This window comes from Puccinia triticina, chromosome 14A (genome assembly GCF_026914185.1).
Source record: "Puccinia triticina chromosome 14A, complete sequence".
Lineage (NCBI taxonomy): Eukaryota > Fungi > Basidiomycota > Pucciniomycetes > Pucciniales > Pucciniaceae > Puccinia > Puccinia triticina.
Window position 1 is genome coordinate 111,629 of NC_070571.1, and position 12,943 is coordinate 124,571.

Sequence of the window (12,943 nt, forward strand, 5' to 3'; positions counted from 1 at the left end):
CTGGTAGGGTTTTTTTTTTTTGCTGCTTACGGCAAGATTTGAGTGGCGACGTTGGCCAGGAGCTTTCCGACGCTCGTTCCGCCGTACTTCTGGATGACCCATGCTGGCTGGTGGTCGTTGGTGGGGGGTGGGTTGGCTCGTCTGGTCATGATGGTTCTTGGGTTCGTCAGAGGTGGTCGTTCTTGGCGGCTGTTCCCATTGGGGAGTTGGGTGATAATTTTCTGTTTGTTTTTATTTTCTTTCCGGATCGGATGTTTATGTAACTGAAACTCCCCCGGCCGGCGCTGTGGTGCGCCGGTCCGTCACATGTACAAATGTAAATCCCGACCTCGAGACTCTTCATCTTATCTTGGATTTAATATTTTTACTAGAAATTTAGACTTTGCACAGATTCTTTTGAAAGGTCAGACCTCACACATTCCAGCTGAGCAGTAATCACAGTGGGTGGGGCCTTTCTGGAGTGGCGTGGTCTTGTTGTGTTGCAGTCCTCCGGTGCAGCGGGCGTAGTCAGAGAGACTAAGGGGAGAGGCTTGAGAATGATCCCTGAGCTTCCGAGTCTCAAGGCTTGATGCCAGCGACCGCCAGGGTGGCCAGCGACGCTTCCCCAGGAGTACATAGTGGGCTCCCAGTCCCTCCCAGTCCCATCCTTCCCTCATTCTCATGCACGATTCTTGATCCCAACATATGTACCATAACCATCAACTGCTGCTAAATGCAATCGACACTTTCTCTTCATCCCGCAACTTACTTCTTCAAACTCCTACTGATCCAGGCTATTGTGCAAAGCCTATTGATCGCACTCATACCCAACGTTAACGCGCAGGCTCTTCAAGTCTCCTCTGGCCGGAAAACGCCGGGCCTTTCGCACTTGTTGTACGCCCGCCGCCCAGCCGATCCGCGTGAGTCAGCCTGCTCGAGTTCCTGAATCACAGCAGAGTTTGATGAAAAAAATCTCAGCGGGAGGGCCGCAACCACCTCCACCACCACCGCCGCCGCCGCCGCCGCCGGTTGACAACAGCCCACTCCAACCGTACGAATGCGACCGGAAACCACTGAGTCCTGAAACCTGGAAAGAACTCAGAATTGATGACTACCTTAGAAATTACCCGGGCGGACTGCAAGTAAACCTAACAGTCAGTTCACAGAATCCTATCTATCCTCTCCTCTGCTCCAAACTCATCCGAGCTATCTTCCCCCAGGTGTTTGCCGCTCAAAATAGCGCCCTCAACTTCGAATGCGGCTTGAATCTGTTTTGCTCAGCCGGTCAGGTAATCTCCTTTTCGGCTTTGAATCCTCACTTTGTTCTAGCTATTAAATTCACGCTCCTTCTGATTTCCCAATCAGCTCTGTTCTCCTATCAGCGGCAGGGCATGGTGGGTGCTAGCGGCTGCAGAGCAATATACCATGTATCATGATTCCCTCTACACTGCCATCGCCTTCGCGGCCGGTCAAACAAAAGGTAAGTTATTCCCAGACCAGCCGAGTGATTTTATTTTTTTATTTGTGGCTTATGAAGGAACCCATTCGATTCAGCCATTGGAGCCGAGCTTGTAAATGATTTGTGAGTGATCTCACAAGACAGATAATATCTTGCCACCTCTGATCATTCAACAAACTATTCAATTCTTCCAGGTACAAACAAGATGCCAAAAGGAAATTTCAACTGTTCCAAGAAATAGCAATGATACTCACCCTGATCATGTCTGTCGTGGCCCTCATAGCCGGTGTAGTAAGTACCCACTTTACCACGAATAAAATATTTACCGGCATTTTAACAACATTATCAAGGTTTTTATGTTCTATGGTGCGGTGCCTTTTGCGATAGCGGCTGCCGGTGGGGCAATAGTGGCAATCGCACAAGTCACGATGATCATGAAAGCACAAGCCCAAGAGCTTCAAGCCGGCAAACAAGACACGTTCACCAAGGTAAGCGCGGGAAGATTCAACTCACGAAACCCAGCTGAATTTCGTACTTTGACTTGTAGTGGGCTCATTACGAAGATCAAATTTCACACTGGCAACAAAATGCCCAAACAAAGATCGGTGAGAGAATGAAGGAATTCATTGAATCTCCTGTAAGTAGCCCCAAAGGTCTGCTTGGAGCCTTGGCGGGTGGCGATTACTGTTGTAACAACCAAAAACTGGATTCAATTGACTTGGAACAAAAATTGTCTCGGATTCTTACCATCCAAATGGCCGGTCAGATACTTCGGGCAAAGGTGAGTCACTGGAATGAAGTACTACCTCTAGATATTTCCATCTCTCTCACACTAACCATTTTGAATTGTAGAAGCAACGGTGGGTCGCTACTTTACGGTTATTGGTAAAGTAGCGTTATCGTAGTTTTTTTTTTGCTCAATAACGCTACTACTCTTTCCGGGATCCATTTTTTGGACTACTCTACGATAACCAGACTTAACAAATTTTTTTGCGTGTAAGGATACAATAACCAGCAATTTTTTTGGATACAATAACCAGCGTGAGGATTGGGGAGGGGGAACAACTAGGTGCTGGGTTTGCAACCCAACCCTTTTATAACCTCTCCAGCCTTGGTGAAGTCTCCTGTTAGGGGCACTTCCTGACGAAGCCACATAAGGCTGCTCACACAATGTGACATTGTGGAGGGGAGCAAGCGGCCTCGGTTGCTTCTACATACATTGGCCGCTGCCGAGAATAGTCGCTCAACCGCACAGGAGCTACCTGGAGTCCCCAGATAAGCACGGGCCATCACAGCCAGGGTTGGGTACCTCGCTTGGTTTTCCTGTATATTACATAGTAAATCAGTTTCCTGGATGCAAATTGATGAAAGAAGGTAAAAAAATGAATAAATACCTTCCACCAAGTCAAAGGTGTGTTTTTATTTTCGATTGCACCGTCACCAAATGTCAGATTAGCAGACAAAAATTGATCAACCTCATCTTCCTGAGGTGTTGGTTGTGCGCTGATACGAGAGGCCAGACGAGACATCAGTGAGTTTCCTGCCGATGGAGCCTTTGAGGGTTTTTCCGTAGAAACCAAATGCGGATCCGTGGTCTGCGCTGTCTTCAAGTTGGCTTTTCTTTTGAGCTCGGCTTCAGTTGTACAGAATTCTTGCTTGAGTAACTGGCGTATTCCAGTAACCTCAGTGCTTTCGGCCCCAAAGACGAGCTCAAAAAGATGCATCCTGTAACATGGATGCATCAATGTAGAAAGCACAAGAGTCTCGCATTGCATGGCCTCATCGAGATATTTTTTCACACGTGTTATCATTGCCTTGTACATTGGGTATAACGAGTCCGTTTTGGCTGAACTCAGGAGCTTTTCCGTGAGGCTTTCTCTCAGATTGAGGTAGTTAGGTATCACATGTGTACCTGTCGCTGAATCACCCTCCATCTCGGAGGTCAACTTGACAAACACCTAGCAAAAAGTACAGAAACAAAGAGCGGTTTGTTAGAAATGCAATCAACGAAGTGGGAAGTAGGAGATCAGATTACCTCGAGCTCAGAATTCAATTTCTCTATCTCCATCCAATCACGCGGGGAGAACAGTATGTCGTCAAATGAGCTGGCAGTTTTTTGTTTTTGGTCTTCTTTAAGAATCTGGTCAATTACATCGCGGGCATCAAGCGCTTTTTTGTAGCTATGGTACTTGATGTTCTATCTGATACCGTATCCCGCGATCAGAGGCGCCACTTTGATCTTCAAGTTTTCAGCAGTTCTCTCAAAATTAGCCCGCTGAGCTGCCAAGCGGGTGATTTGTTTGATCACTGTATCAAGCTAGACGCAACAGCAAACAACGCAAGGGCAAACAAATCAGACCCAAGCTCAACTAGAATAAAAGGACGGCTTACTTTTACAGTTAGCTGCCGAAGTTTCTCAGACTTGGAATGTACAGTCCGAGTGACATCCTCGTCTTGGTCCAGAGTGCTAGCATCATCCTTGACAGAACACGCTTCAGTGGCGCTACTGTAGTCGCTTTCGGACGCTGCATCGTATTCCTCAGGATGCGGCACCTGCTTCTGGGCCGCCTCTTTTTCAGTTTTGGGTGTATCCTCAGGCTCCTCATCTTTGTTCAGTCTACCTAGAACTGGGAAAAATCCCAAAACAGACTCTTTGGTTTTTGCTGTAGGCAGGGTACCAACAGACAATGCCTTGAGTCCTGAATTCACAATGAGGGCCACTTTGTGGCAAAAGCACCGGATGTGCATGGTCAAGGGGTCCCATCCAGGCTCTAGAAAATCTTCTGAAATTGTTCCAAGGTCTATTGCACATTGGGTAACATTATCGAGTATAAGATTGTACATGGTCCTTGCCATTGTATTATTGTTTGAGCCTGAGTCGGTTGTCTGGGCCAACATGTAATGAAACATAAAATAATGGTTAGCACAGGAACCATGGCCAGCAAAGAGGAAGCAACTCATCTTTTTGTAAAGCTTGTTCTTTTTAAGTATGGCAGTAATTGGTCGGGCCAAGAGGTGACCGGCATGTCTCCAGGGGAGCATCTTCAATGCCAAATGCCGAACTACATACTTCCAATCAGCATTGACGTACGCCACTGCGGCTCCGATGTGTTAAACTATGAATCCTAAACTATGAGAATGAAGCGGAAAACTCCCCCAAGGGAAATATATTTCATAGAGTGAGGATACTATATATAGTGTTTGTAAATACATACTTGGGTTGATGAGTAAATAAAACCATAATAGACTATAAATGTAGAAACTATGTGAAACCAAATAATGTAAAACCATGAGAATATATGTATATATAAATAAGAACATATTTTGATATAACACTCCCCCCCTCATCAACCACAAAACAGAAAAAACATAAGGAAAAGGAAGAGTAACAAAAGGAACAAAAGACAAAAAACATTTGTGTTGGCAGAAAGGAAAAATAACAAAGAAAAAATAAGAAAAATTGAAAACAAAGGAGATGTGAATAAGAGCATGAAAGAAAAATCCCGATCCATACGGCCAGAGAAACGGAAACTGTGGAGTATAAGGTGTGCATGGTTAGCGTCCGTAGAACCAATCAATCGCCTGCATGCGGTGTTATTTGTGGAGGGAGACGAACAGATGCGGGGGGCGCATGATTCTCGCCGCCAGCGCATACTGTCCCCCCTTTACTTGCCATCATATTGGATTGCACATGCAATCCTATCCCCGTCAAAAATTCCGACACTTTTCGCCATCCCAAAGCCTTGGTGAAAATGTCGGCCAGTTGAACATCCGTCGAGATCCACTCGAGTCGGACTTTCTTCATGTAAAGAAGTTCATTGATCACATGGAATTCTCGATCAACATGACGATGTTCTTTCCGGGTACGGCAGTCGGAACTGATTTGTACGGCAGCCTTGTTGTCGCAGAGGAGCAGAGGAGGCGGGAGTTCGAAAAAATGAGATAGGATCGAAGAAACAGTGCAGGCGTCCTTGGAAGCAAAAGAGAGTGCCATGTACTCCGCTTGGCAAGTCGATCGAGCAACGCATGTCTGTCTTTTTGACGACCACGACACCGGGGCGCCCCAAAGGGTTGAGATAAAACCGTGTACAGATCGAGAGGCTTCGCCACCCCAATTAGCATTGACGTATGTCGTGATTCCGTCAGTGAAAGGTTTGGAAGCGACCAGGGGCAAAGAAAGACTAGAGCTGTAGCGGATATAGGAAATTAGATGATCAAGAGCCGCCCAGTGAGAGGCATCGGGAACCATAGAGAAACGCGCAAGAAAATTGACAGCAAATGCGATGTCCGGTCTTGATCCCATTGCAAGGTATAAAAGACAACCTATCCGGGATAAGTAATCAATGTCCATCGAACCGTTGGACGGGTTTGATTGAAGATCGGTCGAGGCAATAGGCGTGCGAGTGCAGATGGTGGATGGTTGAAAGCTAAGAATCTTCTCAATTAACATTGGCTGGTCGATTTGAAACCCGCCCTCTACCTCTCGGACCCGCAAGCCGACAATGCTAGAGAGGGATTGATCCCACTTGAGATCAAGGACCGATGAGAGTTTGGACTTGAGAGTTTCGAGTAGCTGCTTGGAACTTGCCGTAAAAAGACCGTCATCAACATGGACCCACAAGAAAGCCATGTCCGCCCCTGAACGATATACATAAGTCGACTGATCCTCCATAGTCGGAAAGAAACCAATCCGCTCAAGCCGAGTCTTCAGGTGTAGCCACCAACATCGAGCAGCCTGACGAGTCCCATATAGGGCCTTGCGGAGTTTTAGAACACAACCGGGCCGAGCCGAGACACCTGGCGGAGGACGAATGAAAACATCGTGATCGATGTCGCTATGAAGGAAAGCGCTTTTGACATCAAAAGACGCCACAGGCCACCCAAGCCGGGAAGCAATTGCCAGTAGAATTCGGAGCGACGGGAAAGTCGGAGTGGGAGCAAATGTCTCACCGAAATTTCGACCATGAACCTGTTTGAAGCCTTGCGCCACAATGCGAGCCTTGAATTTCGAGATGTCGCCTTCCTGGGTCCTTTTCAAGGCAAAAACCCAGCGGCAAGTGAGGATGTCTCGTGCCTCGGACTCCGGGACTTCCTCCCATACGTGAAGGTCAATCATCATCCCTATTTCCGCATCAATTGCTGCCTTCCACTCCGCCCGAAGAGTCGAATTGATGGCCTGTCGGTAGGTGTACGGTGCATCGGATAGAAATGGTGATTCCGATACGGCGGATTCCAAACACGCATCCTGAAGCTCCAATTCTCGCAGCTGACTGAAGTCACCCAGACGTTCCACTCGAATGGAATTGAGGACTGCATTGAGAGAGCCAGAATTTGTCAGCTGCGAAGGGAGGTCATCCTCATGGAAGATAACTGAAGCTCCACGTTCGAGTTTCTTGGAATTTGGATTCCAAAGTAACCATCCGTGAGACTCGTCAAGGACACCAACGTGGATTAAAGCCGTTGACCGCGGGACAAATTGCTTCGGATAGTTGATGTTGTGGAGATAGGCGCGGCATCCAAAGACACGGACCATGTCTAAAGAAGGCTGTTTTCCAAGAGACAACTCGTAAGGTGATTTCTCAGCTCCGGTGTGAACAACGCGGTTAAAAATATAGGCTGCCTGCTTCATAGCAAGAAACCATAAAGAATTTGGTAACTTAGCGTGTATTAAGAAAGTCCGGGCCATGTCCAGCAGCGTACGATTTGTCCGCTCAACGTTTCCATTCTGGTGATGTTCGTAGGGAATGCTCAATTCATGGCGAATGTCGTTGTCCTTAAGAAACTTGTTGAATTTATTTGAGGTGAACTCGCCCGCATTGTCAGACCGGATAGCCTTCACTGTGTGAGGAGTCAGTCGATTGAAATCCGCAACCCAATTCGATACCGCCGTACCCGCCGCCGCCTTGGTCTTAAGCCCAATAACCGAAGTCATCCGTGAGAACACGTCATGCACAACCAATCCGTATGTGCTGCCATCAATGGCTTCAGGGAAGGGACCAACAAGGTCAATGGCAACGATATCGCCAGGAGCCTCAGCAGATTCACGCGAAGGCGAAGAAACCGGATCATGAGTGCTTTTCGCAAGGGAACATGAGTGACATTTTGACTTCGGAAGAGACAGCTTTTTCATTGGGATACCGTGAACACATTGTCGGTTTATAGTTCGATTGAAGAATCTAACAGCTATGTGTCCAAGTCGGGCATGCCATAGATCAGAAGCAGCAACAGCGGACAATTGAGGGGAGGGAGAACAAGAATTGACAGAAACAGGAGAGTCCGCGGAGAGAATGAACCATCGGTATTGTCGAGTGTACGTCGGAAATTCCATGCCGCGCTGAAGAAAAGAGAAAAGACCGTTGTTGAAGTTGACCGACCCATCCCATCTGTCAAAATAACCAACTGAGATTACAGTGCCGGAAACCCTTGGAACAAGCAGAACATTGCTCAGGCGTAAGTTGCCATGCCGAGTCGGTATAATAGCGTCCCCAATGCCGTCTACGGGAATGCGGTCTTGAGAGGCGACGCGCAACCGTATATCAGCAGGACGAATGTTTATGAAGAAATGCGGGTGCGACGTTACATGATGCGTCGCTCCTGTGTCACACAGGATGTCCGCCTGGTCTTCTGGAGGGGCCGAGATCGAAGCCAATTCGCCGCCGGTGTTGACAAGTCGGCCAGAGAGCACATTTGATTTGGTAGGTCGCCAATTCGGATTTTTCTTCCTCGGGTCTTCAAGTGGTGGCTGGTTATTTTTTACACGAGGACAGTCTGGTCCCCAATGTCCCCACTCCCAGCAGATGTTACAGGGATAGTCGGGCGTGAGATATTGCCTAGCCCAGTTATCGGGAGGGGGAACCGACCCCGGCGTTCTCGATTGATTGCCTTGGCCATTAGGCCTGATTGAGCCACGAGATCCTCGAAAACCGCCGCGACCACGAGCGCCACGAGCCGATCCTTGTTGTCCGTTCCGATTTCCAGTGGACGCCATTGCCATCGCCGAAGCCGATCCAGACACCGTCGCGGATTGATGGAGCCGAGTAGCCATGTGAAGAAGTTCCTCTCCGGTGACGTCGTAGGTGGGGTTGATCGCAATTCGAGCGTCGATTGAGTCAGCCATCGTTTGTTTGTAGTCCTGGACGGTGGAATGAAAGGATAAAGAGAGTAACTTCTCTTTAGTCAACCCCCCAAGACGCTCGTCCAGATCCCACCAGCTGCGCTTCAAAGCCTCAAAACTGGGGGACAGCGAATTGGTTGAATTGGGGGCCTGAGCAATTTCCAACCATCTTCCCAACAGCAGAGACCACGACACTCCCGCAAATCGTCCCTTGAGTGCGTTGTACGCCGCGTAAGCTGAAAGACCGTTAAGGGATGGTCGAAGCGCAGGGTCAATCGAGTGTTGAATCAGAGCCGAAACCCCACTCGATAACGTCGGGTCGGTGGCCGAGATGTCGGTGTCGAAAAATTTCACGTTTTGAGTGACACCCGTTACCGTGTTTATGACGGACGCAGACCATTGCGGAAAGTTGATGCCATCTAAGGAAAGTTGGGGCGAGACTTGCTGACCGAGTTGATGCCATCGAAGTTGGTTCGCAACCAAGGAATTGGAGGCGGCCGCGACTGAAGGACCGGAGAGACTAAGGTTTCGAATGAGGAGAACTTTGAGCAGATTGTCATCGATTCCTCCTAATCCCGACCTTTCAAGCTCCCTCGCGATGATAGAGTCCAGAGACGGTGCTGCGGGAGTGTTGCCATCAACAGGGTTATCATCCTTTGGAGGCGGTGGGGCTGAGGACGAGGATTGAGGACCGTTGGACGATGTCGGAAACGGGACTTGGGAACGCTCGCCAGACATCGTGTCGGAGGATGACGAAGAGAACGACGATTCGGCTGACAGAAAGGGGTTGGAGTCGAAAGATTCTTCGGGGATAGACGCTAATTGTTGGCGAGGAGGAGTGACTCTGGCCGTGAAATCGGGAGTGATGAGTTCCGGGCGATCAGAACGAGTATGAACCATAAAAGATGAAGTAACCGGTGATCACGGAAGGGTGATTTATCGGAGTAACAGAATGACAAACAAAGGGGATGATTTTCAAGATTCACGGAAGGGTGAAGCCGGATGAGAGATTGTTTACCACGGAATGATGGTAAGTTTGTCTATACGAAAGATGAGATACCCCGCTGGTAACAGCGCGGGCTCATAACCTGTTAAACTATGAATCCTAAACTATGAGAATGAAGCGGAAAACTCCCCCAAGGGAAATATATTTCATAGAGTGAGGATACTATATATAGTGTTTGTAAATACATACTTGGGTTGATGAGTAAATAAAACCATAATAGACTATAAATGTAGAAACTATGTGAAACCAAATAATGTAAAACCATGAGAATATATGTATATATAAATAAGAACATATTTTGATATAACACGATGAACGCAAACCGGTTTCCCTTTGTTGTCCAGACATCATGGACAAGGGTAAACTTGGTATCAAGATTCTATGCCAATCATGTAGCAAACATGTCAGCTGCATTGTGTGGCAATAAATTGTTTAAAAAAAAGACAAACATTCAACTCGGCAAACACATTTGACTTGAGTGTGGCATGTAGTGCCTTTGACTCATCTGCAGACCATCTTCGGCCATACAGAACTGCTTTCCTGTTGGCATACTGAAATGCAGCTCGGAGATAGGGGTCCTCGATGCGCGACCAGGGTAGTGCTTGTCGTATTTGCCAGATCATTATGAGCTGGTTCAGTACACGGTTGACAAAGAGCGGCTGGACTTGTAGAAATCCAGCGATGCCAGTCTGCTTCAGGTCACCATTAAGGTTGGTCTCCATTTTCCTGCGCTCAGCAACGGAGGGGGGAAGCTTGATCCCTGCTTGCTTGGCTTTCTCTCGGTTTGCACACCCGCGGTCGTTTTTCCCGAGCTGGGTGTAGCCATCGCGATGGGAAACCAAGTTCCCATTGGAGGTCCTATTTGAGCAAAAGACACATTTACACCATCGACATTTGAAGCTCAGAAGTACCCCCTCAGGATCGCCTTGCTTGTAGGTTGGTGGATAAAAAAACTCTTCAATCTTCGCGAATTCGTTGTCCTTCTTAGCTTTAACGCCTCGCGACCGGATGATCATTGATCCTTCATCAGTATCCTGGTCGTAATCATGGGCCTGGTCATTGCCAATTGGCTTCAGGTCATATGAAGGAAAACACAAATGTTAATCATTCCTTTCAAATACATTACAAGCAACAAAAAACAAAACAATAGATGAAAGTAACACACCGTTGAAACAGTTTTTTTGGAACTCTCTTTTTTCTTCGAGGCTGGACTCGGAGCTGAAATTTTTGTCCTCTTTGCAGGAATGATTGACGACCGCTTTTTCTTCTTCTTTGGCTTGGTTTTTGGTTTTGGTCCGACTGAATCAGATTCGCTCTCTGGTTCAGCTTCAGACTGAGCTTGAATTCTAATTGATTCAGCTGAATCTGCTGAATCCGATGCCGGGGCGGGTCGTTTTTGAGTGCCAGAACGGGTCAATCTGACCCGCGAGTCGGTTGCCACAGGCACCATATTTGGTGCAACAACTAGAGATGATGCACGTGAAGAGCGGCGGAGATTTGGAGCTTGAGACTGATCAGTTGCATAGCCAGCATTAAGATTATCGCCGGAGGGGTCTTTGGGGGTGCTACGATGGGTTTGGGAGACCATGATGATGATTGGCTTTAATTCAAGCTGATGGGGGATTAAAAATGGGTTGATGTGGAGATAATTGACAGTGGGAGCATGTCGAGCGCTCTTTATCATCTCATTACAGCTTTTATGCCATGTGTCACCCATATTTCTTTTGATAACCAGGGGTAAAACACATACACGCGTTTCTCCCCTGATTATCGAAATAACCAGGGGGAAAACACGTTACGATAACCAGCGCCTGTGCAAAATTGGCGTTACTAGTACCGTTAGCGTCGCGGGGATCATCCCAAGGTCGCTACTTTGTTAGGTTTTACACAACTAAGAGAATTGTATTTCATGTAAGTTGAGGTCAATCCAACAGTTTTGGAGACAGAAAGATAAAATAGAAAACAGTTTTGTACCTAAGAGCAGATCCGCTCGGTACTGAGATAATATAAAAGAAATCTTCTAAGGCTGCAATGCAGCTGAGGGAATCCACGGATTCTAGGGACTAACGAGACTGTAGACAACGTCAGTATTTGCACTCCATGAGATGCGTTGTTAATCAAACAGCTCCTTACATGGGCTCGAGTGTCTTGTATGTCAAGAATCACTGATGCGAGCTAGGAGAGATTTGGGACTGCAGTTATCTGTCGCAGTGCACAAGGATAACTTTCAGTCTATGATCATTTATGACTAGGGCACTGCAGCGATGAACTCACCTCCGTTGTTGGGGTTGGTGATTCTATCGCCGAGGCTGGGACCGGTTCGATCTTGGGCGTCGGATACGAATGTGCTGTGAGATCGTGAAGATACTCAGATCAGCTCCTTCGATCCTAGCTGAGGCTATCCCAACGGACTCACATACCTTGTAGGTGTTTTGTCCTGTTTGGGTCGCTTAGGCGCTTCGTTGATTGCTGACGTGGCTAGAAAGTTTGGAGCGGAGGAATTAGCTTTAGCATCTTCCATCCGCCTGAGGGCGGCATGCATATTGCATGCGCCTGGGGGTTGCGCCGGCTCACCTTGGTCCCTTGTAGGGTTAGGTTTAGCTGCCTTGCGCTTCCTCTGATTCGGGGATATACCCGAATCCTGACATCCCGCCATGCTTTGAGCCGGTAGGCTGGAAGCAGACTGCAATAAGCATTTGACGCCAATGATTTCTAGCGCTCTTTGAATGATTACTCGTCCGACTGGCTTGGTGAGAAAATCAGCCGCGTTGGCTTCGGACCGAATGTAATTGAGTTGTATGAGCTTCCTGATGACGAGTTCACGAACAAAGTGTAGGCGGATCGACATATGTTTGGTTCTGAAGCTATTCTGTGAAGTTTTGCTTTTGGCCAAGTCAATCGCCCCTTTGTTGTCCACCATAACCTGAATTTGCTGCACTTCAGGGCGAATCTTGACTTCAGAGATTAGATTTGATAACCAGGCGAGTTCTCGGCCGAGGTCGGAGAGTGCCTTGTACTCAGCCTCTGTCGTTGACAAGGAGACAGTTGCCTGCTTGGACAATTTCCAGGCCAACAGATGGGTACCCGACATGATCGCAAATCCGGTGGAAGAGCGGCGAGTGTCGGGGCAGTTCCCCCAGTCTGCGTCAACGTAGGCCTTCAGAGCATTGTTCTGGTTCTTGGTGTAAGTGAGACCGAGGTTGCGAGTGCCGGAAAGATACCTGTACACCTGTACTGCGGCATGATAGTGCAGCATACCCGGCGATTCAAGGTACTGCGACAGCGAGCTCACAGTGTAGGCAATGTCCGGGCGCGTCAAAACGCTGAGGTAGTTCAGAGAGCTGATAAGCGCGCGATAGTTGACGCCGGTCTTACGGAAATCAGC

The 12,943-nt window shown here is 48.0% G+C and overlaps 2 protein-coding genes across 2 annotated transcripts in view; one reads left to right on the forward strand and one right to left on the reverse strand.

Annotated features, from left to right (window-relative positions):
- PtA15_14A6 (uncharacterized protein) overlaps window positions 1–149 on the reverse strand; it is a gene marked incomplete at both ends in the record, with an annotated part of 41,624 nt that extends 41,475 nt beyond the window's left edge. The window contains one exon of the mRNA XM_053163240.1: window positions 31–149. Coding sequence (XP_053026681.1) covers window positions 31–149 — 119 coding nt within the window. The remainder of the gene's footprint in view (window positions 1–30) is intronic.
- Window positions 150–712: 563 nt separating this feature from the next.
- On the forward strand, window positions 713–2,419 carry PtA15_14A7 (uncharacterized protein; the record flags this gene model as incomplete). The annotated part of the gene is made up of 9 exons (XM_053163251.1): window positions 713–903; window positions 1,019–1,133; window positions 1,200–1,268; window positions 1,345–1,459; window positions 1,534–1,561; window positions 1,633–1,733; window positions 1,826–1,926; window positions 1,986–2,219; window positions 2,414–2,419. The coding sequence occupies 9 exons, from the start codon at window positions 713–715 to the stop codon at window positions 2,417–2,419; spliced, it is 960 nt and encodes a 319-aa protein (XP_053026682.1).
- Between the last annotated feature and the right edge of the window lie 10,524 nt (window positions 2,420–12,943).